The sequence below is a fragment of the Colobus angolensis genome, unplaced genomic scaffold (genome assembly GCF_000951035.1).
Source record: "Colobus angolensis palliatus isolate OR3802 unplaced genomic scaffold, Cang.pa_1.0 Scaffold249, whole genome shotgun sequence".
NCBI classification, from domain to species: Eukaryota; Metazoa; Chordata; class Mammalia; order Primates; family Cercopithecidae; genus Colobus; species Colobus angolensis.
Window position 1 is genome coordinate 759,926 of NW_012115699.1, and position 17,903 is coordinate 777,828.

Consider the following 17,903-nt stretch of genomic DNA (forward strand, 5'->3'; position numbering starts at 1 on the left):
CGAGCTCAGGCCTTTCCCACAAGTCTGGAGTTTTCTTACCCAGTTGAGGCCGCCTTTGCTGTACTCACTCCCTACCCTCCCGCCCCATCCTCTGCCACCCTACCTCCATCTTTGATGGTTAGCGCCTTCAGCCCTCAACAGCTTCGCACAACCAACCCCCTAGAAGCCGTGGAGTCTGACCAACCAGGGTGGGACCTAGGTTTTAACTCGGGTTCTGGCTACACATGCTGCGCCTCCATACAGTTTGTCCCAGATTTGGCAGCAGGCCGGAACTCTTTGCTTTGGCCTCTGTTCCTGTCGCAGTTGGGCAAGTTTCTAGCTACCCCACTGAGAGGACCATAGATCAAGGACCCTGGCATGGCATACAGACAAGGAATGTTTGCTCAATTAATGGAGCTGGTGCCTTGCAGCTTCCCTCTTGTTCCTTGAAGTTGCCCTTGCTGTCCTCCACATCAGCTCCCTCTCTTCCTCAGCTACTTATTCCCCATCCTGACTTCTAGTCTCGGTCCCCAAGTACTTGTTGAATTCTGTATGGACAGGCAAGCATCCACTTCTGACAATCCCTGTGGCCCCACCCCATTTGTTTTTTAGACTTCTCCCTCCTTTTTGTCCCCATCCCCCAAGTTATAAAACTATAACACAATTCTTTGGATTTTTCTTTAAAATATCTCACTTGTTCAATCCTGCAGCAGCCACTGTCCAACTCCAGCCTTCTTACCACCACTGAATTAGGACATCTCCTAAGAGGCCCGCACCCGCACTGTATGCTGCAGCATACAAGGACAGCCCAGAGCACCCCTCGAGGAAGGCTTCCCATCACCAAAAAGAGTGGTGTGGGAGGCCTGGTTTCACACATATAGGGATCCTCTACCCTTCTCCTTTGGCAAGACATTGAGGGCCCATGGCCATAGAGCACAGGTCCTTCTTCACAATGAAACTCAGAGGATTTTTGAAGAAGGCAGGACACAGCATGAGTGTGAGGCAGGAAGAATAAGGAAGAGAGGTGCTTTTTAAAAGTTTTTATTTCAAAAAATAAAGCTGCAGTTCATTTCACATAAATATCTGGGGAGGGAAGGGGAGTGGGATGGGGTGGGGGTTTGGCCCCTACCTCCTCTTCTCTTTCACACTGTATTGTAAAAGCAAAGGGGATGGCTAAAGAGAGAATGAGGAAGTAGTAGTCAGTGGGGAGTATTATTATATTATCCAAAGGGCCCGCTCAGCTTACCCTTCCCCTGGGGACTGTGGGTTGGTTGGGGGGAGTCTGAAGGGGGGTGAAGCCAGGGAGGGTGGCCTGGCTTACCTTGCCGAACCAGCGGGAGAGCCATATCTGCTTCATTGTCATGTGATCAGGGAGAACTTCATTGTCAAAAAGGAGCTGCACCTAGGAGGGAGATAGGGGTATAATTTTAGGAACTTTCTGGCAGGTCAAAAACTACCCTGGTCCACCCTAGACTCTGTCCCTCCTTTCTTAGCCCCTTCTCCCCTCCAAGAAACCAACTGTGAGACTACTCACATGCTGAGGGTTTAGCATCAAGCGGTGACACAGGACCCTCCGGAGATGGCGTACCTCAGCTCTAACAGAACATCGGACATACTTGTTCTGGGAGCAGGGAGGGGAGGGAAGAGGGCAAGGTGTGTGAGGGAAGGGCCATGGGAGATGAGTCTCCTTAGAGAGGCCCTCCCCTCAGCCCTTCTCACCTGCAGGACGCTTTTATTCTTGTCTTTGCCAGAACTGGGGGGAAATAGACACAGGTTAGGGAACCCTATCTTTCCTCCTCTCCCCCACCCAGAGCCATGATATACTCTCTTCAAGGGGATAGGCACTCACTCACTGCTCGGCCTCTCCCCCAGACCCTCCCTGGCTCTGGGTCATTGGCACTGTCACCTTCTGCAACCCCTGACCTTCTCCTACCTCAGCCGCTCCAGGCACAGGTTCAGCTGCTCATCATAGCGATAGTAGTGGGCTTTAGAGTGGTCAAAGCTGCTGAAGGGGAGGCCAAGGTTGCTCAGTGCTGGCTCTGAGAAAGACAGGGTAGTGAGGTGGCTGGTGGCACACATTCCATACTCCTCTTTCCCCAGAGAGCAAAACTGGGCAAGAAGAATGCTCTGGGGGCTTTACTCTCCCACGGCCAAGGACATACCTTCCCCACTGGGCTGGGTGACCCGGTCCAAACCTCGGGACTGGTAGAATTCCCGAATCCGTTTCTCTTCACCTAGAAGAAGGTGAAATATGAGAATAAAGTATTAGCCCTTCCTCACTCTTTGACCTTCCCTCATCTTTGGCCTTCTGCCTACATGATTCCTACCAAAGCCCCTGTCACCTCAAGCTGCCACTCAGCAATTAGTCCTTAAGAAGCCCCTCAAAGTCAGGTTGGTCACTCACTGTCTTGCAAGCCAGGCACCAGCTTGTACACGATGTCCTGCATGACCCGGTCCAGTTTGAGGTTGAGCAGTGGCTGTGTCTCGTGGATCTTAATGTTGCACATGGGGCAGTACTTGCTAGTTTGGAGGTACTTCACAATACAACTCTTGCAGACTGCAGGAAAAGAAAACCAGATTCTCAGGCCCTCTGGAAACTGGATTCATGGGCTGGGTGGGGTGCCTGGATTCGTGGGGCAGGCCGCACAGAAGCTGGCAGTCGGCTTGGTGAAGACTAGGGACTGGAAGAACTAGGCAGTCTCCAAGGCACTCACAAGTATGAAGACACTCTGTGATGGTGGTGGCATCCACGAAGTAGCCAGCGCATAGGCAGCAAACAATGTGTTCATTCAAGTCTTTGATCTTCACTCGAACTTCCTCCTGAAGATACACCCTCCGTCACCAACCATCCACCCTCAGCCCCCAACCCGTGCGCCTTCCCACTCTGGGGGTCGCCTCCTTTATCACACTCCACGGCCAAGCCCCGCGTCCTGCGCCATCAGCCGGGGATGAGCTCCAGGGGGCTGGCACTCCCCCTCTGCCCAGCAGAGGGCTCCGCGCACAGCGGGGGCTTCCCTCACGTGGACTCGCCTGACCCTCCTTTCCCAGGGGAGACTACACAACGTCGGCGACACAATGCGCAGGCGTCCTAAGAGGAGTTTGGCAACCCGATCGCAATCACGCAGGCGCACTGGGTACTCTGTCTCTGCGCAGGCGCACTGGGCGCACGGCCAGCCACCGCCCGTCCTTTAGCCCGCCCCAGTTCGCACCGCTGGCCGACCACAGCAGTAACCCTGCCGCCCTTGCACCTCGTTCCGTAGCGGGTCCATCTTGTACACTGACTGGAGCTGGTTCCGAAGCCTCATCGCGATCGCAATCTGGCCCCCCTGAGGAGACGCCATCTTAAAGGCTGATCCCAGCCTGCCACTTCCGGTGCCGCCTGCAGGGCGGGACTTGTCTCCCAGCAACGAGGTTCTAGGTCTTTTCGGATTCGCTCACCCTCTGTAAGGCCCCGCCCACGTTCCTTTCTCCCCGTGTGCTCACCTGAGCCCCACCGGCCCCTCCCCTCCTCAATCCGTAATTAAGGAGTGGTGGGGGGGCATAGGGAAGGGTCCTATCTCTTCAGCCTCCTGTAGAACTCATCATCATAGACCCTAAGCGACCTCAAGACTAACTTTTGGAGCCTGCGAAAGACTGCCCCCTCCTACCCCCAAAGGCCCGGCAGTCTTGTGCCTGCTACCCGCTCAGGGTCGTCGGTCTTCTGTGACGGTTACCCTGCTGAAGAAGCCCCTCCTGGGTCATCTCGTAATGCCGCCCTGTCGGCGTCCGCGGAGCGGAGTTTCATCCAGATGGCGGGCCTTCTCCCCGCTCCACGGAGGGAGTTTCTCGGGCTTTGCAGAGTCTCGGAGAGGGTGCCGGGGGATGGGGAGGGAGAGACCCCCAGGGACTTGGTAGTGATCTTATCCCCCATTCTCCCCCTGCTGCCGGGGATGGGGGGGCAGGCCCTGGTTAATGACGATGATTTAATCATCGGCGCCTGCGGAGGCCTGGGACAGACTAATGCAGAGCAGATGCCGAAGGAGGAGGGGAGGACGACTAGGACACTGCCACACACAGACAAGCTTAGGCAGCCAGCGCCTGTAGTAGCATAGGCCCAGCCCCACACTTGGGGATTACGCCGGATGGTCGAGAGCTCTACACCGCCGGCCCTGGGTACTTAAAAAAGGATAAATTTCCTTTGAGGTATTAACATCAAATGTAACTGGAGATTCGAGAAGGGAGAGATTCCAATGGAGACCTCAAAAAGGCTTTCTGGAGAAAGTGGGACTTTGGGCACAATTTAGACTTGGGGGAGGGGGTGGAAGTGTGCTGAAATAGAAAGGACGTGGAGGGGAATGACCAGAGGACAGGAAGGTCAAGATGTAGATTTGAGAGTGGTAATAGAAAAAGCAGGGCCGTAAAGAGTTGCGATTTTTAGCCTGAGGGCAATTGGGGGCTAGCGGACTTTTTTGAAGGGAGGAGGTTATCCTGTGAAAGCGACATTTTTGTTCATTTCTCTTCAGAGGGAGTTGGAGTGAATATGCAGCAAGAAGTTATGAGATTAGTGATTGATCAACTATTCATTACAGTCACTGTTTACCTACTTCCCTGGTCCAAGTCACTATCCTCTGTAATGGCTTCTTGACTGTTTTCCTTGAGTCCCCCTTTGCGTGTTCTCAACATAACAGCTCAGTGCTATGTTTCTCAGAGCTAGTGATTCTGATAAAACATGAAACACAAAGGACAATTTTTGAGATGTGGATGTGTTTATTATTTTTATGGTGATGTTGGTTTCATGGGTATATACATATGTCAAAACTTATCAAACTGTACACTTCAAATATCTGCAGTTTATATGTCCATTATACCTCAAGAAAGCTATTAAAAATAAAGTTGAAAAATTAGGTTGTTTCTTTTTTACTGTTTAAAACCTGTTGAGAGCTTCCCTTTTCAATCAGAGTAAAAGTCAAAGTCTTACAGTGGTGTGCAAGGGCCTGCATATTCTCTTCAGATACACCAGGATATCCTTCCACTGTGTCCCCAACTTGAAATGCTTAGGTATCCAAAATGGCTCCCTCCTTCTTTCAGGTCTTTACTCATGAGGCTTCTGTAATCACTCTAGATGAATAACAACTCACCCACCCTTTCACGTCCTTGCTTTTTTTTTTTTTTTGTTAGCATTTATTAGCATTCTTAGCATTTATTATTATTTAATATACATTTCTAATATAAATATTTTCTAGTTATTTTCAGAAAATATTTTCTAGAAAACATGTTTCCTAGTTTTTCATCTGCCTTTTCCACTAGACTATAAGCTTCTCAGTGGCAGGGATTTTTTTCCTCTGTTGTGTTCACAGATACAGCTCCAGTGCCAGCTGCATAGTTGGTGTTCAATACAAATTTTCTGGATGAATACATGAATGAATCCAAGTGGTGGTGATGACAGTCTTGATTAGGGTTTTAGCAATGGCAATGGAAAGGAAGGGCTGTATCTGAAACATTTCAAAGGAAAGTATAATAGGAGGAAGTAGCCAGGAACCTGGCTTGGTAGGCCTGGGTAAGAGGGTGAATGAAGAGCTTTGGAAGGAAGCATGTCCTCCAGCCTGCTGGACTTAGGTGGCTCTAGGGAAGCAGGGGGAGCTTGTTAGAAGGCTAGAAGAATGAGTGGTGGGGCTGAAGTGTCAGAATGAACCAGGGATGGAGGTCTCAGAGTTATCTGGCTGGATATGAGAGTTGGGACTTTTGGAATGGGTGAAACTTGAGCAGATGTAGAGATAAAGAAAGCTTAAGGCCTGGCGCAGTGGCTCACGCCTGTAATTCCAGCACTTTGGGAGGCTGAGGTGGATGGATACTTGAGCCCAGGAGTTGGAGACCAGTCTGGGCAACATGGTGGGACTCCGTCTCTACAAAAACTACAAAAATTAGCCTGGCATGGTGGCGCATACCTGTAGTCCCAGCTACTTGGGAGGCTGAGGTGGGAAGATTGCTCGAGCCTGGGAGGTTGAGGCAGCAGTGAACCATGATCGTGCTACTGCACTCCAGCCTGAGTGACAGAGTGAGATCCCGTGTCTTAAAAAAAAAAAAAAAAAGAAAGCTTAAGTCTGAGCTCTGAAGAATACTCACAGTCTTCAGTGGAAGAAGCCAAATCAGTGGAAGAAAAACGTAAGCAGTGACTACGAAAGTCCAAAGATGTGGAATAAGATATTACAGAAGCAAAAAGAAGGGACACTTCAAAAAATAATTGATGACCAACAAAGTAAAACATGTCAGGGAAGTCCTGGAGGAGGGATACTGAACACTGGAGCTCTCTGAGAAAGGGTTACTATAATGAAGGCAGCTTGCACTGAGTTAAGAATAAATCATGATGAAATGGAGGCAGTACGCCTGAAGTAAAAAGGAAAGGAAAAGCATGATCTCTTTTGAAGACTCAGGCCAAGATTCTGTCCAGATAATAAAGATCTGAGACAGGTGAGGCATAGGAAAGACTAAGTTGATGAGAGCCACGGACACACAGGACATGGTGAGATAGATCCAAAGCAGTGTGTATGAGGGGGCACTCATTCCAGCACCTCTATCTTCAACATAAACCAGCAGGAACAATCCTTTCCCTGTGAATCAGATTCAAGGAGGCAAGAAAGGACATTTCAAGCCAGGTTGGGGTGGTGGCACACACCTGTAACTCTAGATACTCAGGAGGTCAAGGTGGGAGGATTGTTTGAGCCCAGGAGTTTGAGGCCAGTCAGCCAGCCTGGGCATCATAGTGAGACTCTGTCTCTTAAAAAAAGAGAAAGTCCTAGGACTGTGGTCTGAGTGACATAGCTGGATGCCATCTGTTCTTGAAGTGGGGCACTAAAATATTTTTAAAACTCCCCAGAAGACTTGTATGAACTACTGAGTTTGTGACCATTCTTAAACGATTAGTCGGACAGTCTCTGGGTGGCAGTACCATCTGTGCTGAACTCAAAAGGCAGGGGTGTACCGGTCTGCATGATGTTGCCTTTTTTTTCATTTGTTGATTCACTCACTGACTCATTCAAGGATTTATTTAGGTTGGCTGGAGACACACTGGTTACCCTGCCCCCCTGCCCCCAGACTCACCGTTCAGAGCAGAGAAAGGGACTAGCAAACTCCTAACCTGCACACAGCCCCCCATTCAGAGATTATATTTCTTTGCTGTCTCCCTAGGTTCCCTGTTCCCATCTGGGGGAATCCAGCCCTTGCTATCAAGGAAGATATTTTTTTTGAGATGGAGTCTTGCTCTGTCACCTCAGACTGGAATGCAGTAGTGATCTCGGCTCACTGAAACCTCTGCCTCCCGGGTTCAAGTGATTCGCCTGCCTCAGCCTCCCCAGTAGCTGGTATTACAGATGTCTGCTACCATGCCCAGCTAACTTTTTTTGTATTTTTAGTAGAGACAGGGTTTCACCATGTTGGCCAGGCTGGTCTGTCTTGAACTCCTGACATCAGGTGATCCGGCCCCTCTTGGCCTTCCAAAGTGCTGGGATTACAGGCGTGAGTCACTGCTCCCTGCCTGAAGATTTGGACTAAACAGGTTCATGCTTCCTTGTAGCCCTCTCTACTGCTGAGAAAAGTGCATGGGTTTCTGTAAAGGGATGGGAGGTGATAATGTTGTTTGTCTTCTCCATTAAGATGAAAATACATCTGCTAAATTGGTAGGAGCCTCCACCCTCTTTCAGAACAGGCTGTGAGCAGGGCTGAGGAGGGGCTGGACAAATTGGATAGTAGAGGTGGTCAAGATGGGGGAGGTCGACACTTTTTTTTTTTTTTGACACGGAGTCTCCCTCTGTCGCCCAGGCTGGAGTGCAGTGGCCGGATCTCAGCTCACTGCAAGCTCTGCCTCCCGGGTTCACGCCATTCTCCTGCCTCAGCCTCCCGAGTAGCTGGGACTACAGGTGCCCGCCACCTCGCCCGGCTAGTGTTTTGTATTTTTCAGTAGAGACGGGGTTTCACTGTGTTACTCAGGATGGTCTCAATCTCCTGACCTTGTGATCCGCCCGTCTCGGCCTCCCAAAGTGCTGGGATTACAGGCTTGAGCCATTGCGCCTGGACAACACTTTTTTTTTTTTTTGAGAGAGTCTTGCTCTGTCGCCTAGGCTGGAGTGCAGTGGCACAATCTCGCCTCACTGCAAGCTCCACCTCCTGGGTTCATGCCATTCTCCTACCTCAGCCTCCCAAGTAGCTGGGACTATAGGCACCCACCACCAGGCCCGGCTAATTTTTGTATTTTTAGTAGAGACGGGGTTTCACCGTGTTAACCAGGATGGTCTCAATCTCCTGACCTTGTGATCCCCCCACCTCAGCCCCCCAAAGTGCTGGGGTTACAGGCGTGAGCCACTGCACCCGCCAAATTGACACTGTTCCCCCTACTGCCCTCTCTCCCATTTATGGTTCACCTCCTCTAGACATAAGGCTTCGGAGAACACTGGAGGGCTGGTAGGGCTGGTGGACAGAGCTCACTCTTCTTTCTCTTCATCTTCCTGCCCAGATGCCCAAATATCATTCCTGGTTCCCAGGGGAGAAAAGACCCCCTCACCCTGCCCCAGGCACCAGGCTGCCAGCCCATCTGCTGGGGAGAAAGGAGGGGGCAGAGTCTTTCCCAGGGGATCCTGAAGAATCACTTTGAAGATCAGTGCTCCCAGGGAGATCCAGCTACTAGACTTACAAGGCATTTCGGTTTACACGGGAAACCAGCAGGATGGAGCTGAACAGCGGGGTGGGCTGGGGACGAGGGTAGAGAGTTGGCACAGCAGAGTAAGGTCCTTGCTACCACGTGTCAGAGGTAGGCTGAGCTGCTCGTTGGTGCCCACCCGCCATCGCCACCGCAGGATGGTAGAAGCGCCCCCCTCTCTGAGCCCAGTCTCACCGGCTCAGAGGCGCCAGGGCCCCCCCGGGGGCCGGGGCGGGCCGGGGAAGGTAATGTAATTCCGGCCCAGCTAACCCGATTACGGCGGCCTGCACCGGGCAGGGCGGCGGCGGGGGCGGGTCTAAGGCTCAGGGGCCCGTCCGGCGGGGGTCCCATCCCCGGGAAGGACGCAGAGTTCACACACTCCCAGCTCCTGGATCCACGGCCAGAGGTCACAGGGTCACCAAGCGCCTTGGGTCTTTCCCCACCACCCTTCTCTGACAGCTCCAGGCCATTTTCTGATTTTGGGTGGGGTAAAATGTTTATGGGAAACAAGGCGGCCAGGATCCAACCAAGGCCTCAGTGAGGTCCCACGTGTCTCTTGTGGCGAGATTTCGCCCTCCTGCCGTTGAGGAGGAAGAGTGTGAGAACAGACTTCCTAGGCACAGAATGGAGGGGCAGAGTCCTGCACTGGGGACTCTCTGCACTTGGGGTCCAGGGTAGAGCGCCAGTCCCAAGAACCCGCCGGCCTGATTTGGCCGGGGTTGAGCCATGGTCCAGTTTACACGGATTTCGGAAAATCGAAATTCTAAGAAACACGGGATATCAATTACCGGTGCGCATGAACAGGGCTGGGGGGGACCTGCAGGAGAGGCCGGAAGGCGCACCACGGTCGCCGGCCCAAAGCGGCCGTTCCCCGCCCTTAGCCCCTGCCGTCCCCTTCCCACACCTGTTCTCTTCCTGGGCCTGCAGCTCACCGGGCGCCGTTCTCCAGCCGCTTCTTATGCAGCCGGGAAACCACAACGAGATTTGGTCTTCGAGGGCACTTAGGCGGGGACCACAACGAATCCGGGAGTTGGCCAGCAGGATCTATCGACAGGCGAAGAGTGGGGGCTGGGGGAGGAGGCACCTGCGGAGGAAGCCGGTGAGGCGGTGGCAACCCAAAGGCGGAGGCCAGCAAGGATGGAGGCGCGGTGAGCATCTCCGCTGACTCAGCGGCCCATGCTCGGGCCCCTCCCGCGCTGAGCCTGGTTCCTAACACCCTGGCCCCCTGTCCCCCGCCCCGCACATCTCCACCAGCCAGCCTTCCCCCTGCGCTTGGCGCAAACAGGCGTCCCTTCCCCTTTAACTGCTGGGCCCCGCCCCTGCCCTACCCCCAGCCCCCACTACCCACCCGGGCCGATCCTTCAGTCACTGCCCCAGCCGGAGCTGGACAACCCTCTCCACCCGGGACTCGGGCAGCGGCCCCGGCAGCCCAGCGTCTATTTGCGCTTGAGAGCCAGCAAGAAAGCTCCAGGGGCCCCAGCCGGCCGTGCTCCCCCGGGATGCAAGTCCCTCCGCGGACGCCCGGCAGCGGCTGGCACGGGCGCGGCTGCTCCGGGTGCACAGGGATGCTGCTGTTCTGGGGACCCCGGCGCCCTGCCTTGGCCAGCCCCGCGGGCCCCTGAGGCCACTGTTCGGAGCGCGCCGCCGCCGGGCTTCTGGAGCTGCCTGAGGCATCCTCCCCAACCACCGAACCTCCGGCGGTTCTTCTCTGCCCGGGCCGATGGAGCCGGGGATGCTGGGTCCACACAACCTCCCACACCACGAGCCAATCAGCTTCGGCATCGATCAGATCCTGAGTGGCCCCGAAACCCCTGGGGGCGGCCTAGGTCCGGGTCGCGGGGGCCAGGGTCATGGGGAGAGTGGCGCGTTCTCGGGTGGATACCACGGAGCCTCGGGCTACGGTCCCGCTGGCTCACTGGCCCCGCTGCCCGGCAGCTCCGGAGTGGGCCCGGCCGGCGTGATCCGCGTCCCTGCGCACCGCCCGCTGCCTGTGCCGCCGCCCGCGGCGGGGGCACCTGCAGTGCCTGGACCCTCGGGTTTGGGCGGCGCCGGAGGCCTAGCGGGACTCACCTTCCCCTGGATGGACAGCGGCCGCCGCTTTGCCAAGGACCGGCTCACGGGTGAGGTTGTCTGACCCCTCCAGCGTCACGCCCGACTCTGACCCCGTCTCCTCATCTCTTAGCTTTCTGCTCTAACTCAAGGACCCCTTTCACACCTCCCACTAGATCCTCCCAGGGGATCCTCCCCCAACTCGAATCTCTGGGTCCTGCCTCCGAGAGGCGATGGGGAGGGAGCTGCCGTCGGTGCCCGCGCCCTCCTCTGCAGTCCCACTGTCCACGCGCGGGGAGGGTAGGGTGAAGTTACAGGGGACGCCTCCCTAGCATCCCAGGGGAAGGGCCTTTCTTGGCTATAGGGCTCGGCTGATGCTTAGGATCCGGGTAAGGACAGGGCGCGGGATCTCTGCGGCCTGGACAGCGGCGCGCCTTCTTAGTGGCACCTCGGGCCACCCTGCAAACCCTGCCCTGCTCTTTCTTCCTCCCGGTAGCTGCGCTCTCGCCCTTCTCTGGGACGCGCCGCATAGGCCACCCCTACCAAAACCGGACCCCTCCGAAAAGGAAGAAGCCGCGCACGTCCTTCTCCCGCTCACAAGTGCTGGAGCTGGAGCGGCGCTTCCTGCGCCAGAAGTACCTGGCCTCTGCGGAGAGGGCGGCATTGGCCAAGGCCTTGCGCATGACCGACGCACAGGTCAAAACGTGGTTCCAGAACCGACGCACCAAGTGGCGGTGAGGCGCGGCGCGGGCGAGGGCGGACGGTGTCCCCGGGCCGGGCCTGGTGAGAAGCCAGGCGGCAGGCGACCCCGCTGACCCCGCGTCTCCCTTCCCCAGGCGCCAGACGGCGGAGGAGCGCGAGGCCGAGCGGCACCGCGCGGGCCGGCTGCTCCTGCACCTGCAGCAGGACGCCTTGCCACGGCCGCTGCGGCCGCCGCTGCCCCCGGACCCTCTCTGCCTGCACAACTCGTCGCTCTTCGCGCTGCAGAACCTGCAGCCCTGGGCCGAGGACAACAAAGTGGCTTCCGTGTCCGGGCTCGCCTCGGTGGTATGAGCGACGCCCGTCCGATCGGCGTGGAGCGCCGGGCCCGGAACGGTGGAGCGCGCGGCTGCCTGAGCACATGGTCTGGTGGCAGCCGGGCGCGTGAGGAGCGGCAGGCCTTGAGGCTGTCGTCGAGGGCTCCCCCACCACCGGCCGACTCCCAAGCCAGCGTTGCGCAGATGCACGGTCCGCTCGGAGGCGGCCCTTCCCGCCATTTTTCACTTCACTGCCGTTAAGCCGCCGCTGGAACCTGAGGCGCCGAGAGGGCGGGACCTGCAGGACAGTAGCCAATGAGGTGCGGGGAGGGGGCCGGGCTGGCCAATGGGAGCTGCTTTCCTGAGGGACTCGGAATTCTCCGGCGGGTGGTCGGGAGCTGGGGCTCTGAGGGGCGCTAGCGGCATTGCGCGCGGTGCAGGCTGGGTCCGTACCAAAGGTGTGAAGGAAGGAAGACATCTACCACGGCGAAGTCACGGAGGGGGTGCCGGAGCGCGAGAGGCTGGCTGATTGTGACCAGAACCAGAGGGGTTGTCCACCCGGGACATCTCATCCCTCAACTGTAAAATAATCGCTAAGGATTCCTTCCTGACTTTGAGCCTCACGTTGTCATGTGTGTTCAGCCTGCTGGCAACATCCTCCGGCAACACGCCTGGGCAGGAGGCGAGTAGGATACTTACACACCCAACGAAAGAGAAAATCTAGAAAGAAAATCTGGCTCTGGTGTCACATAGGGACAGAGAAGGGAGAGGAGGAAACACTGGACAAAGTTAACGGGCCCAGTGGAGTTAGGGTGAAGAGAATTTTGAAAATAATTTGGAAGTGACAAGCTTAAGAAGAATCAAAGGTAATTCCAAGACTGGAAATGTGCAGCATCAGGAAATCAGTGGTGCTGTGGATGATGAAAGGGAAATTGGGAAGATTGGAGCAAGATTAACTATACAGGCAAAACTAAATGTTATACCTAGAGAAAATAAATCCTGGAGAAGTGCCTCTGAGGGAGATCAACTGACATCCACATAAGAGGTGGACCTAGGTAGAATGAATGAGAACAGATAGAATCTCTGAGGGAGGGAACTCTGAGGAGAAAAGCCGAGTTCTAAGGACTAAACCTTTCCACCAAATTCGACAACCACGTTTGCAATGTGCAAGATGATGGAGAATACCTAAGTCAATAGTCCAAGGGCAGGCCGGGCACGGTGGCTCACGCCTATAATTCCAGCACTTTGGGCTGACGCGGGAGGATCACGAGGTCAGGAGATCAAGACCATCCTGGCTAACACGGTGAAACCCCCTCTCTACTAAAAATACAAAAATTAGCCGGGCATGGTGGCATGTGCCTGTAGTCCCAGCTACTCGGGAGGCTGAGGCAGGAGAATCGCTTGAACCTGGGAGGTGGAGGTTGCAGTGAGCCGAGATCACACCACTGCACTCCAGCCTGGGTGACAAAGCAAGACTTCATCTAAAAAAAAAAAAAAAAATTCGAGGGCAGAAAAGGGGAAGGGAAGGAGGAGAACCTAGGAAGAAAGAAAGGAACGCATGATGTCTCTGAAGTTGTTAGAAAGACTTCAGCTTGTCGGTGTGTCTGGGCTGCTGGGAAGCTTGTTAATAGAAAGTCTAGTTAGGGGATGGTTGCATTAGCCTTAAGGGTTAAAAAGGAATTGGATTTAAGTTGTATGAAGAAGGGAAGAATTTCTCTGATTCCTCTAGCACCCCCATCCTTTGTCCCCCCTGGAGACTGGTGCACTGTGACAGAGGGAAGAGAGGCCAGGATAGAGACCAACTGTAGCCAGACAACTCATGTCTGTGCTAGTGACAACTATGTTGATCACAGAATGAAGGCCTGATTGGAGATGGGAAGAGGCTGCAAACTATAGTTGGAGGAGCTGGCCCTGGTTCTTTACTGTAGTATCATCGCTGATTTATGGATGTTGTATATGGCACTGCAGGACCAAACTAAAAACTGGCATCATAGAAAAATCTTTTATAGACCACAAGGGAGTACAAGAATGGGTTTGGCAAAGTTGAGAGAATGGGGAGCATGTCAGTCCCTCTCCAATCAATAAGAGAAGGTTAAGGAAAGAGTCCTTCCCTATGTAGACTGTGGTTTACCCCATTCTCTCCATTCCCAGCCTACCATTTCTTGGGACTCACTTTCCAGGGTTTATATTTAACCCTAAACTTTGGGCTTCTAAATCTATCTGGGTGCTTTGGTGCCACCCTGAGGGAGAATCTAATGTGATGAGATGAACCCAGCTCCATTCCATAGGCAGGCAGGTCACTGCAGGACACAGGGATCTCTGAACTCCTGGACTGAGGATGATTCGCTCCCTGCTGAAGAATCTGCCATTCCTTCCCTTAGCTGGTTCAGGAGGTCTCTGCTCTCACTGGGAGGCAAGTTACTCAGGAAGTATGGAGGGGCCAATTCCACCAGCCTAATAGAGACAGTCATAATTAGATGATCTGCATCTTCTCTTTCTCTGTCTCTCTCTTTTTAGAGACAGGGTCTTGCTCTGTTGCCTGGGCTGGAGTTCAGTGGCATCATCATAACTCACTGTAGCCTTAGACGCCTGAGCTCAAGTAATCCTCCCACCTCAATCTCCAAAGTAGCTGGGACTACAGGTGCACATCACTACACCCAGTTAATCTTTTTAAAATAATTTTTGTAGAGACAGGGTCTCAGTATGTTGCACAGGGTGGTTTCAAACTCTTAGCCTCAAGCACTCCTCCTGCCTAGGTCTCCAAAAGTGCATCTTCTCTTATGTTGCAGACTTTTAAACTTCTCACCAGCCCTTCCACAATTCATTTCTCTTCAGATCATGTTTTTACTAACCACTAAGATCCCTTCTTCTGTCTCTCTAACTCCCCAGCCATAATTTTGGCCCCAGGGAGAGGAATAGGCAGTGTAGGAGGATGTCAGGGAACTCACATCTGTGGTTCAATCTCAGAAACAACGGAAAGGCAGTTGTCTTTGGATATGGTGAAATTGTGGTAGAGCACCCACGGTGGGGGTCTGGCAGGAGCTCTACGACTTCGGTAGCAGCAGTATGAGGAGAGCTGGGCCACATGCTTATGGGTTAGGAGTAGGTAATTTCCAGTCCCGTCTGTGTCTCTGGCCACCTTATTGAAAGGCAAAAATATTGATGGAATAAATAAAAGGGAAGAGGCAGACAGTAGAAAAAAAGAAAAGGGGACTGAGAAAGTAAGGGTGGTGCGAGTATTAAAAGTAAAGCATTACCTCTAGGTGTTGTCTGGTCTCTACTATACCTCATGGCATTTTCCATAGCCCCTTGTGCCCCAAATCCTCAAGGGAAAAGTCCTTTCTGGATCTAAAGAATCTTTTGAATGGCCACCTGGACCCTGATTTCAAAGTGGCTTACCAATTTATTTGTTCTCTTTACCTTTTGCTCCTTTGATCATCCTCACCCCCACCCTTTCCTCTAACCTTGAGAAAGTATCCTGACACCAGTGCTTTCTGAAGGTCTCTGCGATTCTGCTCAGAGCCAAAGGCTGGTAGGGACAAGGGAAGTTCAATTCGTTGCATGAGTTCTAGGAGCTCTCCCCGAAGTTTATGGGCTTGGCACAATGCTGCCCAATTCAGACCTCGAGCCTGGCACCAAGCCTCATCTGCTCCACCTAGGAGAGGAAAGGGACCAGCTAAAGTCCTTGAGACCCCTGAAATAACCCAACCCTTAGCCAAAGGTCCTCCTCTTTCTGAGCATAGAGATCTGTCAGCTGGCTGCATAACATTTCCCCTCTTTGGACAATCTGGGATTCTATAAGAGGATGCAGAGCTCACTTTGTATAAAGGCTTCATACACCTGGATCAGAGAACTGTGGTCACCATCTGTGTGTTCCAGGGCCCGACGCAGGGCAGCTTCTTCTGCACTGAGTGGAGGACGGGTAAACCCAGGGGCAGCTGGAGGCAGAAGAGCGGAAGGTAGAATCTGCCATTTGGGAAATGGGAAGGGATAGTAGTACAGGTGGAATGCTGAAAAGGCCGAAGTGTCCCTTTGGGAACTTTATTCAAAAGACATAGATAACTTCTAGATGTTATGCACTTTATTAAACGTTGAGGATAAACAAATGAAATACAGTCTCTGCCATCAAGGAGCTTCAAGTCTGGTGGGAGAGACCAACAGGTAAGCAGACTTGATAAGCATGATAGGTGTTTGTGTATGGTACTGTGGAAACAAAGAGGAGGATAACTAATCAAGGCTTTAGGTGGTGAGCATATGAGTGATGTAACAGAAAAGGATGAGGACCCTTGGGCTAGTATTTGAAATTTGAGTAGGAATTAGCAGAGTGGAGAAGGGGCAGGGAGTATGTTTTAGACTGTGGCAACAGCATGGCACATAAGTTAATAACAGCATATTTGGGGAACTGCAAGCCATCTGGGATGGGTGGAGGGAATGAAATGACGTGTTGCAGCATGGCAGGAGATAAAGCTGAAGAGGTAGGTATAGGTAAGGTCATGAGAGGCTGGAGTACTGAGGAAAGGAACTATCTTCAAGGTAAAGAGTAGCTGTAGAGGAAGAGGTTTTTTTTTGTTGTTGTTGTTTGTTTGAGACAGGGTCTCACTATCTTGCCCAGGCTAGAGTGAAATGGTGTGATCATGGCCCACTGCAGCCTCAACCTCCCAGGCTTAAATGATCCTCCTACCTCAGTCTCTTCAGTAGCTGAGACTACATGCTACCACACCCGACTAATTTTTTGTTTTTATAGAGACAGGGTCTCACTATATTGCCCAGGTTGGTGTCAAACTCCTGACCTCATATGATCCTCCCATCTCAGCCTCCCAAAGTGCTGAGATTACAGGCACAAGCCACCATGCCTGGCTGAAGAAGAGTTTTAAAGTAAGAGAGTCCATGTGTCTGAAAAAGTTCACATTAGTAGTTAGGAGGTTACTGAGGAAATCTAGCTGAGCAATGAGGAGGACCTACCATTGGCAGATCCTGCCTACCATATTCACTGGAAGTGAATATGGAGAAGGGCAGATGAGTGAAATAACCTGCAGAAAGACTGGTCTAGAGTGATGGTAGCAGAGCAGCAGGATAATAGTATTATCTGAATCTGAGACTCTAGAGAGAGGAAAGAATTTTGTGGTGATAGTGGCGAGGGAGTGGTTTAATAGAGCATTTGAGTTCAGTTCGGAGCTGAGGTACTGTTAACTATTCTGGTAGAAATGTCCATCAGGGGCTGGGTGCTGAGGCTCAGGCCTGTAATCCCAGCAGTTCGGGAGGCTGAGGTGGGTGGATCACCTGAGGTCAGGACTTTGAGACCAGCCTGGCCAACATGGTGAAATCCCGTCTCTACTAAAAATACAAGAATCAGCTGGGTGTGGTGGTGCATGCCTGTAGTCCCAGCTACTTGGGAGGCTGAGGCACGAGAATTGCTTGAACCTGGCAGACAAAGGTTGCAGTGAGCCGAGATCATGCCATTGCACTCCAGCCTGGGTGACAGAGTGAGACTTTGTCTCAAAAAAAAAAATTAGCTGGGTGTGGTGGCATGCACCTGTAGTCCCAGCTACTTGGGAGGCTGAGGCACGAGAATTGCTTGAACCTGGCAGACAAAGGTTGCAGTGAGCCGAGATCATGCCATTGCACTCCAGCCTGGGTGACAGAGTGAGACTTTGTCTCAAAAAAAAAAAAAAAAGGAAAGGAAAAAAAGAAACGTCCATCAGGAATTGGGGTATACTCTCTCGCTGTCTCTCCCTCTCTCCTCATCCCTCTCTCCGTCTCTCTCTCTGTCTCTCAGATTCAGAAGAATGGTATTGGGTGAGAGATACAAGGCACAAGGTTTGGAAATGTTAAGACTAAAGGTAGCACTTCAAACCATGGTTGTGGATAAACTTGCTCAGAGAGTTCAGGGAATAGAAGACAAAAGAGGCAAGAATAGAACCCTGAGGACCAATTTACAATGGATAACAAGAGGACAAAGAGCTCAAGGAAAAGATAAAGGGGATGGCTAGAGATGTAGGATGAAAACCATGAGGAGCAGCATTACAGAGGCCTAGGGAGGAGGCAGTTTCAAGGTGAAGCGGTCAGCAATCTCAAGTAGAAAAGAAGGTCATGAATAAGGGCTCGGCCGGGCGCGGTGGCTCAAGCCTGTAATCCCAGCACTTTGGGAGGCTGAGACGGGCGGATCACGAGGTCAGGAGATCGAGACCATC

The 17,903-nt window shown here is 52.9% G+C and overlaps 3 protein-coding genes across 5 annotated transcripts in view; 1 reads left to right on the top strand and 2 right to left on the bottom strand.

Moving 5' to 3' along the window:
* Positions 1-1,004: 1,004 nt before the first annotated feature.
* PCGF1 (polycomb group ring finger 1) lies at positions 1,005-3,343 on the bottom strand. 2 transcript variants are annotated; one of them, XM_011946085.1, is made up of 9 exons: positions 3,228-3,343; positions 2,694-2,799; positions 2,384-2,536; positions 2,142-2,213; positions 1,913-2,018; positions 1,699-1,732; positions 1,514-1,600; positions 1,301-1,381; positions 1,005-1,152 (listed from the first exon to the last, which is right to left on the bottom strand). In XM_011946085.1, exons 1-9 carry the CDS (start codon positions 3,318-3,320, stop codon positions 1,105-1,107), a joined length of 780 nt encoding a protein of 259 aa, XP_011801475.1. In that variant the 5' UTR covers positions 3,321-3,343; the 3' UTR covers positions 1,005-1,104. The 2 variants fall into 2 exon arrangements, with proteins under 2 accessions (XP_011801475.1, XP_011801474.1); XM_011946084.1 differs by having other exon boundaries at positions 1,011-1,381.
* A 6,686-nt stretch (positions 3,344-10,029) lies between these two features.
* On the top strand, positions 10,030-12,722 carry TLX2 (T-cell leukemia homeobox 2). The gene is made up of 3 exons (XM_011946101.1): positions 10,030-10,767; positions 11,193-11,430; positions 11,533-12,722. The coding sequence occupies exons 1-3, from the start codon at positions 10,368-10,370 to the stop codon at positions 11,747-11,749; spliced, it is 855 nt and encodes a 284-aa protein (XP_011801491.1). The 5' UTR covers positions 10,030-10,367; the 3' UTR covers positions 11,750-12,722.
* Positions 12,723-13,695: 973 nt separating this feature from the next.
* DQX1 (DEAQ box RNA-dependent ATPase 1) overlaps positions 13,696-17,903 on the bottom strand; it is an 8,595-nt gene continuing 4,387 nt past the window's right edge. For both annotated transcript variants that reach the window (XM_011946099.1, XM_011946100.1), the window contains exons 9-12: positions 15,531-15,650; positions 15,177-15,367; positions 14,661-14,851; positions 13,696-14,166 (exon numbers count right to left, since the gene is read on the bottom strand). In XM_011946099.1, coding sequence (XP_011801489.1) covers positions 14,010-14,166; positions 14,661-14,851; positions 15,177-15,367; positions 15,531-15,650 — 659 coding nt within the window. In that variant the 3' untranslated portion in view covers positions 13,696-14,009. The remainder of the gene's footprint in view (positions 14,167-14,660; positions 14,852-15,176; positions 15,368-15,530; positions 15,651-17,903) is intronic.

What these genes read in the sequence shown, in the direction of transcription:
- PCGF1 (XM_011946084.1), bottom strand. Translation starts at nt 3,320, where the DNA reads ATGGCGTCTCCTCAGGGGGGCCAGATTGCGATCGCGATGAGGCTTCGG. An exon ending in GGTGCCTGGCTTGCAAGACA is followed by an intron (nt 2,214 to 2,383) that starts GTGAGTGACCAA and finishes ACCTTCTTCTAG; the next exon opens with GTGAAGAGAAACGGATTCGG. An exon ending in AGAATAAAAGCGTCCTGCAG is followed by an intron (nt 1,601 to 1,698) that starts GTGAGAAGGGCT and finishes CCCTGCTCCCAG; the next exon opens with AACAAGTATGTCCGATGTTC.
- TLX2 (XM_011946101.1), top strand. Translation starts at nt 10,368, where the DNA reads ATGGAGCCGGGGATGCTGGGTCCACACAACCTCCCACACCACGAGCCA. An exon ending in TGCCAAGGACCGGCTCACGG is followed by an intron (nt 10,768 to 11,192) that starts GTGAGGTTGTCT and finishes TCCTCCCGGTAG; the next exon opens with CTGCGCTCTCGCCCTTCTCT. An exon ending in AACCGACGCACCAAGTGGCG is followed by an intron (nt 11,431 to 11,532) that starts GTGAGGCGCGGC and finishes TCCCTTCCCCAG; the next exon opens with GCGCCAGACGGCGGAGGAGC.